General features: G+C 48.6%; 1 protein-coding gene across 28 annotated transcripts in view; it reads left to right on the forward strand.

Moving 5' to 3' along the window:
* The window catches only part of ABLIM1 (actin binding LIM protein 1), a 325273-nt gene that overhangs the window by 124185 nt on the left and 180829 nt on the right, over positions 1-20259 (forward strand). For 13 of the 28 annotated variants that reach the window (XM_089314268.1, XM_089314271.1, XM_089314279.1 and 10 more), the window contains exon 1: positions 14068-14822. The exons of the other annotated variants lie outside the window; for them this stretch is intronic. In XM_089314268.1, the coding sequence (XP_089170394.1) occupies positions 14807-14822 (16 nt within the window). In that variant the 5' untranslated portion in view covers positions 14068-14806. Of the gene's footprint in view, positions 1-14067; positions 14823-20259 lie in introns of those variants that run through there. 28 annotated transcript variants of the gene reach the window in all.

Consider the following 20259-nt stretch of genomic DNA (forward strand, 5'->3'; position numbering starts at 1 on the left):
GGCAATTGTTTTAATGATCTTTTCTCCTCCAGTGCTTGGTAACTAAAGGTACTCCATAAATTTAATTACAAAAAAAAACTTTTAAAAACTTATTTGAGGCTGGCGCCGCGGCTCACTAGGCTAATCCTCCGCCTTGTGGCGCCGGCACACGGGGTTCTAGTCCCGGTCGGGGCACCGGATTCTGTCCCGGTTGCCCCTCTTTCAGGCCAGCTCTCTGCTGTGGCCCGGGAAGGCAGTGGAGGATGGCCCAGGTGCTTGGGCCCTGCACCCCATGGGAGACCAGGAGAAGCATCTGGCTCCTGCCATCGGATCAGCGTGGTGCGCCGGCTGCAGCGGCCATTGGAGGGTGAACCAACGGCAAAGGAAGACCTTTCTCCCTGTCTCTCTCTCTCTCACTGTCCACTCTGCCTGTCAAAAAAAAAAAAACCTTATTTGAGGGGCAGAGAGATAGGAAAAGATCTCCCATCCACTGCTTCAGTCCCCAGATGCCCTTAAAGGCCAGAGGGCCAAGGCTGTTGAGCTGGTAATTTAATCAAGGCCTCCCACGTGGGTGGCAGGGACCCAACTACTTGAGCCATCACCTGCTGCGTCCTGAGGTGCTCAATAATAGGAAGCTGGAATTGGGAGAAGAGCTGGCACACATACTGAGGCACTCGGGTGTGGGATGTGGGTGTCCCAGCCAGCATCTTACCTGCTAAGCCAAGGCCCACCCCTATTTTTAAATTGAGATATGTTTACACACCTTAAAATGGATCATTTTAGCATGAACAATTATGTAGTTTTTGGTGTATCTACCAAGTTGTGTGACCATCATCCCCATCAAATTCTTGACCATTTTTGTCACACCCATAATAAACTCTGTACCCGCAGGGAACCATCCCTTCATACCAGTCCCGATCTACGTTCTGTGTCAATGGACTTGTTTATACTGGACATTTTTCATGGAATTATACAAAATATGACGTTTTGTGTCTGATTTCACTTAGTATAATGTTTTCAAGTTTCCTCCGAGTTGCAGGATGTATCAGTTCTTTATTCCTTTTTATGGCCGACTACTATGCCATTGTCTGTATATGGCACATTTTGATGATCTGCTTGTCAGCTGATTGTAACAGCCAAAAAGTGGGAACAATGCTGACAACTAACAGCACTGCTATGTACACTTGTGTGCAAGACTTTGGGTGGCCATGTTTTCAGTTCTCTCGAGTACATACCTAGGCGTGGAAATGCTGGGTCTATGATTAACTTTCTGAGGAATCGCTAAGCTGTTTTCCACAGTGGCTATTTTTCATTCCCACCCCTTAATGCCATATAAAGTGAAATCAAAGCTCTTCCCTAGAAATGCAATCATCAGTTTTCACTAAATTTTTTTTAATTCCCTAAGTGCATCCATGTCTATTTAAATTCTATATCTAAATCTTCAAAACCACTTATATCCCTACAACTTAGAGGTATGCCAACATATTAGCAAAAGAATAGGGTCTACTCTGAGACATTGTTTAGCCGGCTTCTCTGTTCATGCCTTAATGTAGCTCCCAAGTTTTATTTGTTTGCTGTTGAGAAGTCTTTCCTCATCCAAGTTCTGTAGCCATAGATAGCAACTGAAATTCATCACAGATGAATATGCTGACCCACAGGGCCCAGAAAATCCAACTCACAAAGGGAGGGCATTCTCACGACTTAAAGTGGGACCCCAGTGGGGGTAAAGATGGGCTCTGGGGGGAAAAGCAAACCACTGGGGCCACTGCCAGCACCCAGCCCTCTCCTTTTCTGTCTGTTGCAGCCCAGATCATTTTGTAAGGTCATTTTTAACATTACAAGAATTCTCTGGAGTGTTCAATATTTGCTGTCCTTGTGGGACAGTTCCCAGTTCTGGTCCCTATCAGTCTTTTCCTTGAAGTGCTGCCATGTGATCCTAGTGTAGCTGATGTGTTCCTCTGTTATCTACTCAGGCCAGGCTTGCCCTGAAAGGATCCAGTCTAATTCTCTCATCACTCGGCAGCCAGCAGCACTAAGGGATAGTGGCTACTTAACAGATAAGTGCCTAAGCATTGAGGTCATCGGTCGGTCCAATATTATCCTTGATGGAAATATTTGTTTAGTATACCTCAACTAAACTTGGTCAACTGGTCTATTTTGAGAGTTGAAAGGGGAGGCAAGCAGGTGTACTTCCAACACATTCTTGGTTAGCTTCTTGATCTAAATACCGGGAGTGGTCCAGTTCGTCTTCCATATGCAGCAGCAGCTGGTGAAAGATGTTGAGCCCAACCAACTTTCTATTAAAAATAAGTTAGAGAGGCCCACGGTCTACTTGAAGCTTTCCACCATCTCTTCTGCTGAGTGGCAAGCGATCTTTCCTTTGAACTTCAAAGCATTTCCTCAGTCTCTGATTCAAATGTCTTTCTGCCACCATTTAAAGTTATTCGGGTACCATTTCCCCTCTTAGAATGTAAGCTCATTGATTTGGGCACCCTTGGTCTGCATACCACCTTCGGCCCCTTGGAGGTTGACGCCTGGCACATTAACGAGTCAGCAGTTATTTCTCTTCACTCTTCTCTGATTTTTGCCCACGTGGCTCATAATGTGGATGCCGTGGTTTTATGTTGTCTGTGACTTAGTTGATTTTTTTCTGTGTGTGTTTAACAGCCAGTGGGGCATATCGGTAAGTGCTCAGTGTTCTTAAAACATTTTATTCAGGAAAGAAAAAAGCTTTGTGTAATTCAGATCCAAAACCAAAAAGAACTTAAGTTTAAATATTTCCCTTTCTGTCCTCGCTCCCATCTCCCCCATTCCCTGCAAATCCGATACATATGGAGAGTGTTTTACATCTTGTTAGGATGGTGAGCGGGAGGAAGGGAGAAACACTACCTTCTATACCTCCCTCAAAGTCACAGCCAACTTGATATGGCACATAGTACTACCACAGTCACACGTTGAATGGTAGCAATATGCAGTTGTTTAGATAAAAGAGCTGGGGCAGGGGGAGGGCGGGGTTGTGACGCAGAGGGTTAAGCTGTCACCTGCGACACCCCCACATCACATGTGAGCACCTGTTGAAGTCCTGGCTGTTCACTTCTCATCCAGCTCCCTGCTCGTGCAGATGGTGGTCCAAGTGCTTCTGCCCCTGCCACCCACATTAGAGACCTCGGTGGAGTTCCAGGCTCCTGGCTTCAGCCTGGCCCAGCCCTGGCTGTTGCAGCTATTTGGGGACTGAAGCAGCAGATAGAAGATTTCTCCCTGTCTGTCTGTCTTTCCTTCTCTCTCTGTCACTCTGCCTTTTAAATAAATAAAACAAATCTCTAAAGAAAAGGGAAAAAAGGCTTTTCTATCTTCCACTTAATAAATATAAAAACCAAAATTTTAAAAATAGAGCCCATCTATATATGTAAATACAGTAGAATATCATTTGACTTGTTTCTGCACAGCTCGACAAATGTCACAGATCACAGATCCTCCCTAAAACCCAACCACTGGCTGAAAGACACTTGGGGGCATATTTCTCCATGAGGGAGTTATTTTTCAGCTGCATTCCAGAGCTAAGCCAAGCAGGTTCATTTACATATTTTTGAAGGAAGAAGTGCTTTCACACAGTGTGTGTGCATACAAATTGCATTATTTTTGTACAATAAAATGATCCAATTAAGCATTGATTCTCTTGAGGAAAAAGCATATTCGGCTCAATGAACACATTTGGTTTCTTTGGGATATTGTCTTGGAACCTGCCTCTGTCATCGGAACTGGAGGCCTAGGGAAAGGGATCAGAGCAACGAGACATAGGTTTCCTTCCTTGTTAGCATAGACGTGTGGATAATTTAGACCCTCATTTGTGTTGAACTCTTCCCTGCGAGAAGAGTTTGAGGGAAAGTTGTTTATTTGGGATGTGATCCCAAGCAACACTGGTAGGGGAGCAAAAGTAATAGCAGGTGCACTTCCAGGTTAGTTACCATGTGGGCAGCCAGTTCTACAGGGAACTCTGGGAGACTGCGGAGTATACATCAAGGGTACCCCAGCAAAGGGGCTGGGGCACTATGGCATTCTCTGCCACCTCCCCTGCATCACTGGTTGAGAGCTGCCGCCAGGTACGTTAACTTGGGGTCTTTTGAAGCTTCTCATAACCACATTTGATGGCACTGGCACACAACCCATCACCGGGAGGTATTATTTTGGTGAAAATTTCCCCTGCGTTCTAGTGCAGGATCTTTTGGTTATGAGGAAGAGAAACCTGTTTATCCCACCCAACAACTCAATCAAATGAGGAAGGCAAGGGCTATCCGAGCATGGAGAGGGCTTGTGGGAACCCAGGAAATATCCAAACAGAGGGGCCTCAGGAGGCATGGAACTCCAGGTTGCTCCAGGAGCAGCAGTTCAGGCTGGGGGGTGCGCTACTCTCTTCCCTCCACCCTTGGCATGGTGGTGCTGTGCACGTGGCCCTAGGATGGTGCGCCTTGCCTGGCCTTTTCTTTTAATGCAGGTACCACTGGGTGGGACTTTTCTATGCCTCTCTTACTTAGGATTTTCAGCAGTGGAAACCTCATTGGCCCCACACATCTCTTGCCAGACAAAATATAAATTGTAAGTCCTTGGCCAGCCAACGTGTGGGTCTTTCTCAGATCCAGGGTCTGCTACAAGTCCAGCCGTCATGGCCACGGGGCTCACTCAGAAGAAGGATGCAACAGCAGAGGAGTGGATGTCCCTGGTCCCCTAAAGCATATCATTTACACCTGAGCAATCGGCTGGATGGGAATAAGTAAGGCTGGTCGTGGGATTCCACAGCATTTTCACGAATATACAGGTTAAATAACAAGAGAAAACAAACCCTAATTGTATGTGAATAAATTGGAAACAATTATGGGTCTAACTTGCCAAGTTCAAGAGATGAGAACTGGGATGAGATTTTGTGAAAATCTGAAGGAGAATGAAGTGATAGGGTGATGCGACCCAAGATGGCTTTTATGAGATGCCTGGATTAAGAATCTGGTCATTCTGGTGCAAGTCTTTACCTCCCAGCTATGAATATATATATTTGCCTAGAACATTTGCATTCTCTTCTATAACCAAAGTCCAGCTGTGGTAGCAGAGTCACAGTTAGTCAGTGTCACTGCTCACGACTAGAACTTTTGCGGCAGCGTTTGCATTCCTGGGTTTATCTTTCGAATCAGCTCTTCGTGGGCTGGGTGTGGGTGTCAGGTGGTTTTCCCAAGAAGAGTTCCGGGTGTGGTGCTGCCTGAGCACCCTTGTGTTTGTGGTGCTTCGCTCATTGCCTTGGAGTCTGAACAACTTGGGCTGTAAGGTGTCAGGTTCCTGGGACGCACCATTTCTCTCCCTCAACACTTCCAGGGCTTGTCCTGGGGTCTTCCAAGCACCAGTGTTGCTGTGAGGAGTCTGAGGTTAGCCTGAGTTACTGTTTTTGGAGGTGGTCAGCTTTTTTCTTTTTTCCCTTGCCTGGATATATAGAGAATGGTATCCTTTGAAGTTCAAAAGCATATTCTAGGACTTGGGGTTTGCATTATGTATCAGATTTTGCCAAAAGCTTATATCTAGACACTTTAAATCTGCAAGTTCAGGTCTGTCTCGACCTCAGGGGTATTTGCATGTATTGAATCTTGGGATGCATTTCCTGCTTCTTAGATTCTGTACTCTCAGGACATGAATTTAAATCTTCCTTCATCTTGCCCTTCTGTAGGTTTGCACTCATTGTTTTGGGCTCTCTCTTCTGCAGCCATTGAAGTCGTCTCACACTGGTCTCTGCACTGGGAATTAGATGGATTCCCAGTGTCTGTTCCGTTCCCTGATGGCTCCTTTCTTACTTTGTTGCTCCTTGGTTTGCATTTCTTGGTTTCTGTAACTGTTTCCTTTCACCCCATTCTGTTGCGCCATCTCTGCCTCCTTGAGCTCTGTTTTTGTTATTTTATGCACAGACTCAGCCTCCTGCATCTGTGCCTACACCGCTCACTGCAGTCATCACGGGGCAGCCCAGGGGTTCTGTGAAGATGGCAGTCAGGGTTTGTCTCTGCTTGGAACCTACCGCACTTTCCCGTGGGGTTCCTGGGGAAACCCGGTTCCTTGCAGGGATCCATGGGCCCTGGCTCCTTGGCCCTCTCTGAGCTCCTTCCTCTTGCCCTCACAGCCTCCCCACTGCTTTGTGCACATCAGGTAAACCTCTGCCTCAGGACAGCTGCCTCTGTGGTCCCATCTCACTGGGGTGATCTCTCAGATGTTCGCAGGGCTTATTTTCAGGCCTGCTTCAGGTACTGACTCAAACGGCGGCTTCACAAAGAGGTCTTCCTCCACTAACTGCTCTACTTAAGATCACAGCTCCTTCTCCCCTCACTCTCTGTCCTCCATCCTTGGTTTGTCTATAAAAGGGGTATTAGTAGATAATGCATATTTTTGAAGCTCTTGATGTGTGTGAACTTACATTTACATTTTATTACGTCACAGACACACACACACACACACACCCCAAATAGAATGCAAGCTCCTTCATGGAAAGGATTTTGTCTGTTATGTTCATTGCTATATCCCAGCACCTACAGTAGTTGGTCAACGCTCAATAGATACTTGTTGAGTGAATGAATGGGCTGCAGACAGTCACTCTGTCTTCCTGCGAACATTCCTCCCACCAAGTCCTCTTTTCCTCTGCTAGCTGGCAACACACTACTTTCTCTCATTTTGGCAACAAAGGTCATATAACAAGGTATCAAGATGGAGTTAATGGGGTCGGCACCGTGGCTCACTTGGTTAATCCTCTGCCTGCAGCGCCGGCATCCCATATGGGCACCGGGTTCTAGTCCTGGCTGCTCCTCTTCCAGTCCGGCTCTCTGCTGTGGCCCGGGAGTGCCGTGGAGGATGGCCTAGGTCCTTGGGCCCTGCACCCCATGGGAGACCAGGAGAAGCACCTGGCTCCTGGCTTCAGATTGATGCAGCACAGCCTTGGTTGCCATTTGGGGGGTGAACCAACGGAAAAGGAAGACCTTTTTCTCTGTCTCTCTCTCTCACTGTCTAACTCTGCCTGTCAAATAAGTAGAAAAAAAAAAAAAAAGAATGGGGTTAAATCGTTGAAGGTGCTACAGGTTAAATCCCCAGCTTCAGTATTACCAAAAGTATGTAACCTAAAATGGTTTTAAAAAAATGAATGTTACAGTGTTTATGCTTATTCTATTTTGTTGTAAATTGATGAAGCTATGACAAACCAAAAGTAACAGTTGTCATTAGCCTTCATTGTGTTCCTTCTCTGCACTGGCCCTTTAATTTCATAGAGCATTTTTGTCGTTTTTAAGATTTATTTATTTGAAAGGCAGAGCTACAGAGAGGGAGAGGCAGAGGCAGAGGCAGAGAGAGAGAGAGAGAGGGAGGAGAAAGATATCAATCTTTCCTCTGCTGGTTCATTTACTGGATGGCTGCAACAGCCAGGACCAAGGACCCAGGAGCTTCACTGGGGTCTCCCATGTGGGTGCAGGGACCCAGGCATCTAGGCCATCTTCCGCTGCTTTCCCAGGCTCATTGTCAGGGAGCTGGACCAGAAGTGGAGTGGCCAGGACTCAAACTGGTGCCCATGTGGGATGCTAGCACTGCAGGCAGCAGCTTTACCCACTATGCTACAGTGCCAGCCCCAGAGGGTATCTTTCATCCTCAAGGCTGGGTACATAATTTGCAGGGTCCAGTTCAAAAAGAAAATGGGGGTGGGGGTGGGGAGAGTGGCTCACTGATCTAAATGCAGACAGGGGCAGGGTGCCATGAAAGGTGCTAAAATAGAAAGCTTTCTCTATCTCATGGACTCTTTCAACTTGTTATAGTGGTTTTTGTTGCTATATAATGTGCTCCTAATGTAAAATTAGAACATAGTTGTAATTTGAATTATTAATCTGAATTTTACTTTTTATGTTTCTATTGCACAATGTCAGTTTGAAACGTGAATGTAAGAGCCTTTACACCATATATGAAATCACCGAAATTACACAACCTGTACTTCTTAGACCATAGACACGTATGTTGCATTGTTTCCCCTGAAGAGTGGCAGTGCTGCACGGAACGAGCACAGCTGTGGTTTTAGTCCACATCTGGATCCGTGTTCTCTCTGCCGTTGCTGTGTCTTTGGCTTCCTAATGAATCAGAAGGGAGGAAGGGGCGGTGCTTGTCCTGTCTTCCTTCCTCTCTGTGGCCCAGAGTAAGTGGTGGTGAGCACAGGGGAGCAGCACCCGTGGGAAAGGAATGGGGAGATTCCATGGCTGTGTTTCCAAGAACTCCACTGCCTTCTTTCTGCGTTGGAAGCAAGCCTTCCGGGTGGAACGGGAAATGACCTCCGAGTGCCCCCGGTGACTGAGTCATCCATGCAACACACTGTCCTCACTTTGAGTGCCTCGACACTGCCGTGCATCGTGGTCCACAGGAATTCTGGGTGGCTGGGGCCCTGCAAAGGCTCTGTGAGAGTTGGAGCATCTGGAACAGCAGATACACGCGCTGCCCTTGTCTGCACACACGCATGCCCCTTGGTCCCCTGAGACCTGGCTTACCCAGCAGTAATCTAATGACTAGATTACCACACATTTCAATATGGCAGCAGCAACAAATTGACCCAAGTGGGGCGTTCTTCTCAGTACCGGACCCTGGAGCCAGCCCTGTCTGTCCTCCCCACCGCCTCACTGGCGGGGTATGTTATACCCGTTCGCAGACGAGTTCCTTGGAACCCAGAGAAAGCTGTGTGCCCAGGCCACTCAGCACATGGGGGAGCTGGAATCCAAACCCAGTCTGTATGTGTGATCAGCAGGCCTGGGTGGCTGCCATGGTATAATAGAAGAGGTGCTGCATGGGAGGTCAAACGTGAGGGGGTTTGGCTCCTTTCTAAGTAATCGTGTAACCTTGAACAAGGCTGTTTTGGGACTTTGTTTCTCATCCTGGTGAGTGTTTATCCATGCAAGTTATAGATTTCCACAAGGCCAAGTGTTGGTGGCCCTGGGCCTTCCCTCCATGCACAAGAGCTTGCTGAGCCATGACCCTGTGGTGGCGAATGCAGTGCAGACTGTGTTCGTGGCGAGTTTTATCTGGCTTGTTCCTCAGAGGAGCACTGAGATGTTCCAGGAGAATAGGGGAAAGGTTACTCTGGGAGTTAGAGTGGCACAGTTAAGAGGGTTGTAAGGACACCTAAGAGGGACCAGGGAGAGGGGAACATAGGCTTTGAAAAACTGTCAAACATTCTGTAACCTCCCCCAAATACCTTAACTGTCTGTCTACATAAAGCCCAGAAATGCCATTGTGGAGAATGCTCATTGTGGGTGATCGAATCGCGTTTTAAAAGATGTGGCAGGGAGGTCGCAGGTGCATCACGTTCCTCTGTCCAGCCAAGGATGCGACCAACAGGATGAGGTCAGGATGGGGTTCACCTCTCCTATCAGATGACGTCCAAGAGCTAACAAAGGGTAAGGTGTCACGAGAGGGCAGCAAAAGGCAAACCCATTTCCGGAGGAGTCTGTGTGCATCCAGTGTGTCCTGCCTCAAACAACCGTGTGTGTGTGTGTGTGTGTGTGTGTGTGTGTAGGGGTGTGTGCACATGAGCGTGTGTGTGCGTGTATTGTCTAGAGACTGGAAGGAGCAGCTCTTTAACAACCTCTGCAGAAGGGAAGGCTTGGGACCCTAAAGGGAGAGCTTGTGTCTTCGGACTCAGACAAACCTGGCCTTTTCCTTACCCGGAAAGTGTGAGGACCTATACCCCGCCAGGTGCTCTGAGCTCCGAATGAGATGATAACTGTACCGAGCCTGGACGGGTGGCTGCCATAGCGTAGATGCCCTGCACATGATCATGAAAATGGTAATGCAGGTTGGTTATCTGAGAATTTTGTAAAATGACCTCCCTGATTAAGTTCCTTCCCAGCGTGCTTTCTCTGCAAGGTAATTACTGGTTTGCGGCTTGGCAAATACTTGAAAGCTTAATTTTTATCTAAGAGAATGAACTGGCTTTTAATTTATTTGAGTTAGAGTCTAAGATCAGACTATTTAATTATAAAAATGAATACAAATTTAGCGTTATGCTTTTACTCTAAGGTATGCTACTGATGTTTATCCCTACTTTAGTATTCATCAAGCGTTGCCTTCCTACTTTGTTCCTGTCACTAGGAATACAGAAAACAGTAACATGTGACCTCGTTCCTTGGAGAGCCCACACTCTTTTGCAAAAATATCCATGTAAATCCTTCCTGGCAAAATGGTCAGCTCAGAGCAGCAGACAGAAGAAAGCATTGCCAGGGAAGGCACCAAAATTCCACCTGACAGAAAGTAACTGATTTTATATCCTAAGAAATGGACTTCTACCCTGAAAATACCAAGAAAAAAGAGAAAGTTGGTGGCAAACTAATTGAAAAAACAAAATGGCCTTTTCCCAATTAATTCGGTTGTTTCTGTACTTGTGAACTTCTCATGTACCTGAAATTAGGCTGAAATCTGTGAAATTTTCTTTACTTTCAACAGATCCTCTGAGTCCAGTGAGAGGCCCTGTTACACTTGTAAAAAAATGACTGATTTGAGTCTGCGCCATGGCTCACTTGGTTAATCCTCTGCCTGCAGCGCCAGCATCCCATATGGGCACCGGGTTCTAGCCCCAGTTGCTCCTCTTCCAGGCCAGCTCTCTGCTGTGGCCAGGGAGTGCCGTGGAGGATGGCCCAGGTCCTTGGGCCCTGCACCCCATGGGAGACCAGGAGGAAGCACCTGGCTCCTGGCTTTGGATTGGCACAGTGCCAGCTGTAGAGGCCATTTGGGGGGTGAACCAACAGAAGGAAGACCTTTTTCTCTGTCTCTCTCTCTCTGTGTCTATAACTCTACCTGTCAAATTTAAAAAAATGACTGATTTGATGTTTCCTCTGTCATTTATAACCTTAGTGGCTGTTTATCGTGACCTCAGATCTACACTGGTAATCCTTGTCATTTTCTAGAACTGCAGCTTACTGCTTGGGTCTGCACTCAGAATTGGCTTCTGAGAAAGGCCACAGGGAACGTTCTGGATGCAACTGTAAAATCACTCTGCTGTCAACTTGGCTGGGCATCGATTCTGAGAGTCATGTGGAAAAAATTCAAAGAATTGTCCATGGAGGATGTGAAAGTTGGGTCCAGAGGGCTCAGGTACTCAGGAATTTGCCTTGGAATGTAGAAAACTGTGGAATCGCTGTTCCTGACAAGTGCCCACCGAACAAACGGCAGGCTGACTGTTGGTTCAGGGTCGTTTCGCAGGTGTGACGGGCAGGCTGACTGTTGGTTCAGGGTCGTTTCGTAGGTGTGACGGCAGGGTATACAGTGGTTGGTAAGCCGCTGAGTCCACCCCTCTGTCTCGCAAGCCTGTCTGTTGTGCCAGCAGTCCTTGGTCCCCGAGGAAGCTGCTCCCTCGAGAATCCCTATCATCAGCCTAATCTTGAGTCTCTCCGGTGCTGCCCACGTCCAGTGAACTCCTTGCTACTTTCCCACCTCATCACCTCTTGCAGTGACATTTTCCTCTTGCTTTGTTCGGCCAACGCTCACTCACCTCCTTCCCCCTGAATCTCTCCTGACTCCAGGTTGAGCCCAGCACTGCCTGCACCCTGTGCCGCCTCTGTCTGAACATCAGCCTAACTTCCTGGAGAAGATCCAGGTGCAGGCATGTCTGCTGCAACATGCAAGCCCCTTTTGAAAGAGGTCTCTCTTGCCGGTCCCTAGCACACAACAGATGTTCCATAAATGTCTGAAGCGAATTTGATGGATATAAACATTAAATAGAAAATCAACAAGGAACTCATTCTCGAGGTTTCTTTCAGCTGCATTTTTCCAGAGGATTTTGAGTGCTCGTTTGCCCACAACTCCAGAAGTATTGAGGGGCGGTGCCTGGACACCTGGAGCTGGGAAGGGGCTCTGAAATTCCTGGGCTACAGGTGCACTTGTCTTGGGTGACCTGTAGTTAGTTCAGCAATGAGGAAGTGGACTCTCCCAGGTTGCTTGATTTCCAGTCCTAACATTTCCTTCTCAGTTGGCATTTCTGCTGAAATGACATGCACTTGAGTTTTTGCCAAGTGTGGCTCTCCCACAAAATGGTTTCTGTCCTTCGGTCACTTGTGAGTGAATGAAAAGGCAGCAATGAGTCATTGTGGGGGGCGGGGGGCAACAGATAGAACCATGATTGAGGTCTGAATTAGGAAGTCTGGAATGAGATTCAGATAAATCACTTGGAAATCATTTCTAGAAATAAGAATAAAAATCTTCTTTTTCATAAACTGCAAATTTCATGGTTTCCCCTTGATTTATTTCTCTGCACATCTTGCAGCGTTAACTGTAAAGTAAAAAAATCTACTCTTTGCTTCTGTATTCCAAGCTCTTAACTGCCCTAAAGCAAGAAGACAAAAACAACTTGATTTTACTCTCCCTCATTCCAAAAATAACTTTCGTAATACCCTCTGGTTATCTTAGAAGTGCGGAGTGGATGCCTTCATCTGCAAGCAGGGGGGGACTTTGGCCATTTGACTGTTATTTAGCAACTAAATGCTGGTGACTCATTCGCGTAGACTGTGGTGCAGGAAATTTCTTTCCATGGAAAACACAGGAGGAGGGGAAACCTCTCTGAACCACTCTGTAGTATTTTCCTTTAGAAAAGGCGTCTCTGAAAATGAATAGGCACCAGCTGTTATTCTGCTAGCTGGGTCTCCAAAGTCTGCCAGCATGCTGAGCTCTGGTTCTGCGCAATCCACGAAGATATCCCGCTAGGGTCGGACCATTTGGTTAGGAAACTTAAATCTCAGAATTAAGACCTGTCATCCTGGACAAACAGCATTTATGGAACCCGGAAGGCTTATATTGACTGGGTTCAGACTGGAGACCAATGGTGTTTATTGTCATAGTCCAGTGGGCGTGGAGGGACAGCGAGCACTATTCCCTTAGCTGAATAACATGAGAACTTGGAGAGGTGTGCCGAAGTGAGGTGCTGATCTATTTATGCAGCAAAAATATAATAAAATAAATTCACCTGCTGGGCTCGCAGCACACACTGATTCCTGCCTCTGTGCTCATCAGCTTCTCCTCAAAGGCTCTGGGAGAGATTAGGGGTGGGCAAAGTAGCGGAGGGCAGTTTTAGCCTTGAAAATCAGGCAATGTGAAGGGCTTGTTTCCTCTGTGCATTGCATCACCCCCTCCCTGGGGAATTCAGGTCCTGCGCACTCATTGTTGGCTCGTATTTATGAATGGAGGTTAGAGAGGCTGTGTAAAGGCTCTTCAGTGCTCAAGCTCCCAATGGCCGCTGACTTAGGAAGAATATGACCCCATGGGGCTCCTTGTGGGGGGGGTGGGGAGTAGTGTGGGTGAAGCACAGCGGAGAAAAGATGACCCAGGGGCTTGGGGGCTTAGCCCTTACGTAAAGACTGAGACACCCAAGCTATTAATAGTTAGAGCCCTGAGTCACAGATGCAGGAATGTCACAGCTGCTTGAGCTCTGCTACTGTTACACATCAGAAAACCAGCAGTAGGGACTGCCCAAGAGGAATGGGAAGACTTGGGCATGTCCCCTGTTCTCCCCAGCCCCACGAAGCTCTGGGCATTCCAGCCGTCACCGCGTGACGTCAAGGAGGAGGCAGGTCGAGCGACTTCATTCCTCCGTTCCCCTGGCTGCCTCAGCCCCAACACGTTACAATATTTGCAGTAAATACCGTCTAACGCTGGCAGTGCATTCTGGTTCTGAAAGAGCATGGCCATCTGCTACTCTGCGCCAGCCGCGCGACGGCTGTCTTTTTGTCTCTTGCTCACCGCATTTCTTCCACATGGTGACGTGGGAAGGGGACCTGCCGGTTGGGATCTGGCCGGCAGGTGCTGGAATGGGGTGGGTGTGGCCTTGTGTTCTGCTCCCGGAAGACAGCCCAGTGCCCTGCAGATCAGAAATCCAAGGTCCCTTTAGGAGCTGCTGCTGTGGGATCAGGCTCACCAAGGTCTCAGGCTGAAGGTTCCAGCCCAAACCGTTTGCCCCACGGTGACAAAGGTTCCTCCTCCTCACACGTGTCCAAAGGGCTTGTCTGGAAAGCTCTATTGAACACAGTCTGATTCCTACCCAACTGGATAAGTCAGATTTTTGTTTTTGACTTTGATCCTGGATAAGTAATTGTATCCTGAAAGATCATCTTCTCAGTCACTGTCCCAGCCCCTCCCACCACCACCCCATCCCCATTCAGGTAAAATACGGAGAGGGGGCTGTAGGGCAGACCAAATGCCATTACTCAGGGTACACAAGACAATGAACTTGACGTCGCCCCTCGCATTATTTGTCCATTTTACCAAGGCCGATTTTATGCATTCGGTTTGCCTTAAAGAAGCTGTAACAAGAATTGGAAGCCGTTGTCACAGGAAACTCCTAATCGACTCGCTTTACTGAAACCAGCCCTGGCTGGGCCTGGCCCCCTCTCTGGCAATCATTTATCAGCTTCTGGGAGGGGTCCGGAGCTCAGAGCCTCTCGTTGCCCGCTTTCCCGGGGCCTGGGCGGGAGGAATGCTAGGTGGTGTCATTGGCCAGAGATTAGCGCGGTGGAATGTTGCATTTGTTGCGGAGCAGCTGTGGTGAGTGGCTTCAGCCGGACGGTGAGAGAGTCCCCGAGCGGCGCAGGGCGCGGCCGCCACTCGCCAAGCCGGAGCGGCGCGGGTGGGAGCGGCCCGCCCCGGGCGGGGGCGGGATTTTAGAATCCGCCTCGGACTGACCAGGCAGACGGATGCCGGGGGCTCGTGCTCGCAGCCCCTCCAGCCGGGTGCGCGGCGCGCCCTACTCCTGGGCGTGTTCCTGCAGCCGCCGCCAGTCCCCGCGGCGAAGGATCCGGTTGCCATGGTGAAGGAGCAAGGTAATTATAACTATCGACCCGGCTCAGGGCTGCAGAAGCCGGGATGGCACGGCTCCGCAGGGCTCGGCCACCTCGCGGGAGCAGTGATCAATGGGGAGCCGGCAGACATGTTCTCGGTGTGGCGAAACCCGGGGCTCCACTGCACCCAGACGTCATTACGAACCTTTCATTTAGCCAAGGTGGCGTCCCGAGCTCCTCGTATTTCTGGAGTTTGCACAGCTGAGCTCTGAGGGACGAGGGGTGGGGAGCTGGGTGCGTCTGCTTTGATTGTTAATGCATTTAAAAATTTTCGGTTGTGTGTGAGACCTGCCTTCCCGCCCCATCTTAGCTTAGCCTACATTCCCTTACTTTCACCGCCCAGTAAGTTGATTAAGATTTGCAATGGAATTGTCTTTCCTACCAGGTCCAGCTGGCGCTGGCTGATGGGAGGAGATGGGCTGTTGTAAACGTTCCGGATGTGCTCAGCCTTTATGACCTGTCACTGCAGTCTTATCCCCACTACGCCTCCAAACCCCTTAAATGATGCTGGGTGAAAAGTGGGGGGGGGGGAGTGGGGGGGGGTTTGCAAGCCCCACACAGGTGAGCCTTATTTATGCACTAGCTGTGGCCCAGAAACTAAGATAAATCTCTCAGAACTGCATTGTACTGGAGATTCCTCGTTTATCTGGGAAATGTCAAAGACCATAACAATGCTTGTTTTTAATGATCTGGGTGATTTGTAAACGCATCGGGTATTAGAAAATGAGTGGTGAGAGGAGAATGGGGAGGGGGAGCGACAGCCCCTTGCCCCTGCACTGTCAGCCTCAATCCCCCTCTCTTTTCTGGAGGTCAGTGTTGTTCATGGCTCATGTGTATCTTTCCCGACCTTTCTAGACTGGAACTAGATCCATCGGCAGTCATACACATAAGAGCAGTGCAAAAATGGGGTTATTTTAGGATCATTTTTTCTGACTTGATTTCCCGCCTTGGTATGTCAGGGGTACCCTCCCTGAATGATTTTATGATGCAAACCACCACCCTGGTCCAGGGCATGGACACAGATGCCGCTCCTTCGGGATGTCCAGAACTCTCTCAATGACTTGTCCGTATGTACTTTCTCTTAAAGCGACTGCAGGGAATAAATGTGAGTTGAAGTCACGGAACCCAAGATGATCCTGGACCCTGGAAGCTGAGTTTGGTTTTGTGATGCTCATGGATGGGTGGGGGAATAGGACCATGACAGCTTAACAGTGTCCAGGCTGTGCCTCAGGACAAAGAGAAACACGGTTCTGCTTTGTTCATTCTCTTCCCGTGCACCTTTCCTGATCGCACGCTGTGGCTCCGGTCTTGCCTTGAGTGGAGTGATTTGGCGTGAATGACAGTGCTGTGATAATGTGTCCTCTGTTTTGAGGGTGATGGCAGAAACCCCAAGAACCGCAGATGGATGTGGACGTGACTCTTCCTTTGCAGCCTCCCCCTCCCCCCACAACTAGAATAAGATGGCCTTGATCCCTGTTGCTAATGGGATTGGGAAATTCGAGGGGAAAGGGATTACAAAAGCCACTTCTTGATTCTTTTCCCACGGGACCCGCGGAAGCCCCAGATGTGCCATATGTGGTATGCATTAGAGATCGGTGATCCCCAAATAGCAACTCCTTTTCTAAGTCACCGACACTTGCAAAGCTTCGATTGCCTGAGTTCACCTTTGCTGTGTGTCAGTGGCCGCCCTCTAACTGGAATGCTTGGGGCAGCCACCGAGAGGTCATAGCTAGCATTATCTTAACCCTTAGCTGCTGATTAAAGGCTGTTCCCTTTGTATTTTGAGGTCTGAGTCAGTCCATGCTGCTGCCTCCCAAACAGCCGACAACAGAGGGGGGCGGGGACTTTTTTTGGGGGTTTTGTTTTGTTTTGTTTTGTTTTGTTTGTTTTGGCAGCTGCACAAGAGCTTCCTTGGAAAGAAGGGAACTTCTTCTTAGCCTCTAAAATGAGAAAGGCACAAGGATCCAGACATGCATCCTAGGGGTGAGGAAACTTAGAGCTCAGAAAGAGTGAGGAAAGTACTCCAGGTCACACAGCAGATGACGGCACCAAGTTCTTATCATCCGGGTTCCTTTGCTCCGTGTTGGTGGATTGGTGCCTGCAGTTGCCACAGCATGTCGACATCAGCCGTCTCTCTCCCTAGACTGGGAGCCTCTCGGGGAGGGACTGTATCTCCATCTCTAACTTCAGTTCTGGCCTGGGCCTGCCCCACTGCAGATTCTCCGGTGGTCAAAGCCGCGTGCCCTGTTGTCAGGTTGGGACAGGAGAGCCTGTGTCTTCTTGACTCTGAACTTTTCCAGGCCTCTCCATCTCTTCTTGGTATCAGAAAGGCCTGGCTCCTTTGTTCCTCCTACAACCAGAAGGGTGTCCATGACAAGGCCTGTGGGGGGACGTCTGAGGGAAGAGTCACCACACAGGGCCCTTCAGAAGGTTCGTGGGAAAGTCGAATTCAAAGCCAAGTTTATCTTGGTGCAAAACAGCTTTGAAATCCATGCCTACCTTTTCCATGGTGTACACTAAAATGAAATATTTTTAATCAGCAATATCATATGAACTTATGAGTTATAGGATAATATCCATTTTTTCATGAACTGTTTGAAGACCTATGCATGGATTTCAGAAATTTTTTGGCACCAAAATACACATGTTTTAATTCCTGCTTCCTGGAGCTTTGCAGTTCCCTAGCAGACTCCCCCATGGTCCCCACCACTTAGCACTCATTGTCTTAAAAGTCACTGGTAAGATCTCCGCTCTCAGATGGACAGGGCCTGGAGAGAAAGCAGGCTGGCCTGTCTCCCCCCTGCTAGTGTGGAGTGACATTTGCTGACACGCTCCGACCTGCATTAGCTGTTCCTCTCCCGGCCAGGCACCCGTTCCCTTCCAGTTGTAGACACTAATTGATCCCGGAATCTTAGTTGTTTCTCGGATGTGTGCAAGGGCACCTTACCCTTGCTATGTCCCGTAACAGAGGCATGAGAGGTTTTTGTGGGTTTATCAGTCAATACCTGTCTGCCTGGATACAGGCTCATCAACCCAAGTTCCAGAAGCCCACTCTCCTCATTTGAAAGCTCTCATTGTGGAGCTGAGCTGTTCCAGTACAAGGTTCTTAAATACAAAAGGGATTTATTGTTTCTTTTTGTTTCTTAATTAAACATTCACTTACTACTTAAAAAATTATTTATTTGAAAGCAAGTCAAGGCAAGGTAAGGCAAGGTAAGGAGAGAAATAAGGGAAGACAGCGAGAGAGAGAGAGAGAGATCTTCCATGTCCTTGTTCATTCCCCATATGGCCTCAATGGCCGGGGCTGGGCCAGGCTGAAGTCAGGAGCCCAGAACTCCATCTGGGTCTCCCATGTGGGTGGCAGGGCCCCAAGCATTCAGATCAACATCTGCTGCTTTTCCAGGCACATTAGTGGGGACCTGGATTTGAGGCAGAGCAGCTGGGATGCCAGCAACCTAAGTAGGGACTTAACTCACTATACTGTACCACTGGCCCCTATTATTTCTCTTTGTTCAAGAATACAAGAGGAAGCAAATACTGAAGGTTAAGTTATATAACTAGTCATCTAACTTAGATGATAAAAAATGCGTATGATTTGGAGACCATGTGAAAGAAAGAGGGTTTACCAGCAAGAAATAGAGTATAATCTAGAAAAATCCTTCTATCCCTCTGTGGGTGGAGGTTCACTGTCCACTTGGCGTCGGGTGTGTGGGGATATGCACACACACGGCAGCTCATTTCTCTAGAGGAAAGTTTCTTAACCTCTGCACCATGGTTATAATGACAGATAATCCTTCGTAAGTTTGTCCTGGGTGCTGAAGGATGCTTCGCAGTGTTCCTCGCCTCTCTCACACCACTTGAGATGGTGGAAATATCTCTGGACTTCACTGTGTGCCCCTGGCCCGGGGTGGGGGAAACCGTCCCGGCTAAGAGCAGTGGCTGTGGAGGACAGTCGGACTCTGAGACCCCTTGGGCTCCGTGCTCTTTGGGGTTTAGGTTTATTGAAATGGAGCCCTATGAGCACAGAGGATGAGAGAGATGGGAAATCCTTAAAGCAAGCCGACACAGCTGGCACTCTCCTCCTGGCCGCCTCAGTTTGGCAAAGAGGCGTTCGCGTGAGAGCCCTGCAGAGGCGTTCGTGTGGCCCCCTCCTTCGTCATGGGTCTTGTTCCCAGCTCATTTCATTGCTGAAAATGGAAAAATTGTGTTCATCAAAGCGGATTTATGCATAGAGATGTCCCAGCGCAGTTCTTCCTTTATTTTCCTTGAAGGTTTTCCCTTCTGACCAGGAGACTTCCTGTTGGGTCACCAAGTCCTGCAGGCTCTTCCGGGGTCACAGAAAGGCCTGGGGCCCAGATGGGCTGCACAGACTTGGAAAAACACAGTGGCTACTCTTGCTTTCATTGCCATCTACTGTGGAGGTAAAATAGGCTCACAAACAGCTAATGTGAAGTGGATGTTGGAAAGCAGCAAAGATAGGGGTGTGTGTTTAGCCTCGTGGTTAAGATGCAGGTTAAGACACCTGTGTCCCAGAACAGACTATCTGAGTTCAAGTCCTGCTCCAGCTCCGGACTCCAGCTTCCTGCCAGTGCAGACCCCAGGAGGCAGCAGTGATGGTTCAAGTAACTGGGTTCTTGTCACGCTCGTGAGAGACTTGGATTGAGTTCCTTGTTCCTAGCTTTAGCCAGCACAGCCCTTGCTGTTGCAGGCATCTGAGGTGTGAACCCATGGATGGGGAATCTCTCTTTCTTCCCCCACCCCCAAATAAGTGCATAAAGAACAAATGAAGCCAAAAAGAAACAAAGGCACAGATACAGTGCTCTGACAGGTCAAAAGTGGGAGACTGAGCTTTCAAGTATGCTGATCAGGAAACGCAGTCTGGGGCAGATGTCTCTTAAATTGGGCCCTTAAAGATTGAAAGTATTTGGACCTGTGATAAATTGGATTGAAAAGAAAGTGGACCCATAACATGAGGCTTGAGGGCCGGAGAGCGGCTTCGAGGTGTGGACTGAGAAGTAAACAGCAATCAAAGGATCTCTAGTGTGCTGGAGCTGCCGTCACGAAGCACCAGAAACTCAGCAGCATGAGGAGCAGAAACTTACTGCCGCGCAGCTCGGGAGGCCAGCACTCAGATCAGGGTGCCGGTAGACGGCTGGAAGAGAGAGTCTGTTCTGTGCCTCTGCCCTGGTTTCGGATGTTCCTTGGCTTGTAGACGCATCACTCCGTCTCTGCCCTCCCGTGCACATGACCTTCTCCCCGGGTGCTCATCTGTCTCCATAGTCCCTGTAGCATATGAGGACACTCACCCTCATGGCCTCATTGTAAGTCTGTTACCTTTCTAAAGACCCCATCTCCAAGTGAGGCCATGATCTGACTTAGTAGAGGCCAGGACTTCAACATAAGGATTTGTGGGGAGAGG

This window comes from Oryctolagus cuniculus, chromosome 15 (genome assembly GCF_051225735.1).
Source record: "Oryctolagus cuniculus isolate XC-2025 breed Fujian yellow rabbit chromosome 15, ASM5122573v1, whole genome shotgun sequence".
Taxonomy (NCBI): Eukaryota; Metazoa; Chordata; class Mammalia; order Lagomorpha; family Leporidae; genus Oryctolagus; species Oryctolagus cuniculus.